This window comes from Mastomys coucha, unplaced genomic scaffold (assembly GCF_008632895.1).
Source record: "Mastomys coucha isolate ucsf_1 unplaced genomic scaffold, UCSF_Mcou_1 pScaffold22, whole genome shotgun sequence".
NCBI classification, from domain to species: domain Eukaryota; kingdom Metazoa; phylum Chordata; class Mammalia; order Rodentia; family Muridae; genus Mastomys; species Mastomys coucha.
Window position 1 is genome coordinate 29984524 of NW_022196905.1, and position 649 is coordinate 29985172.

General features: G+C 47.1%; 1 protein-coding gene across 1 annotated transcript in view; it reads right to left on the reverse strand.

Moving 5' to 3' along the window:
* Window positions 1-649, reverse strand: part of Trmt44 (tRNA methyltransferase 44 homolog) — a 17891-nt gene that overhangs the window by 1888 nt on the left and 15354 nt on the right. Inside the window, exon 7 of the mRNA XM_031342787.1 lies at window positions 1-90. Coding sequence (XP_031198647.1) covers window positions 1-90 — 90 coding nt within the window. The remainder of the gene's footprint in view (window positions 91-649) is intronic.

Below are 649 nucleotides of genomic sequence, written 5' to 3' on the forward strand. Positions count from 1 at the left end.
GTATCGCCCCACAAAGTCAAAGAAACAGCAGGGCAGGACGAAGAACCGACAGGTGTAGGAAGACCTGGAGAGGAAAGAAACCCAGAGAATCTTCAGGAGCCCAGCAGAGACCCAGGAAGACCCAAGCAACCCAGCCAGACCCAGGTAGACAGGCTCACCATAGCATGCACAAGGCTGAGCACCTCCACTGTTCTCGGCAATTCTTACATTTATTAATGAGCAGAATTTTTATTTTATTTATTTATGTTTTTGAGACAAGGTTTCATGTGGCCGAGCCTGACCACGCACTATTTATTACTGACTTTTGTGCCCCTACCTTCAATGTGCTGGGGTAAAGGGCATAGCCATCACAATGGGATTCTTTCCAGTTACTCTGGACCACTATGACTTTAGCTCTCTGGAGCTGGAACTTCAGGTAGGAATCAGAAACCAAGACAGATGCAGCTGGAGTGGAGCTAGAAGCATGACAAGCTCAAAGAGTTCTGGTGTTGGGAGAGGCCCAATATAACAGTAAAGGAAGCGGGGCTGAAGGCACAGGCAGTGCCTCAGACTCCTCAGTGCGGTCTGTAAAGGGCAGATTGCTGCAAAAGGTCTGTCTAGATTTTCCCTGGAATCAAAACCCTCCAAAATCAGAAGAATATTTAAAAAA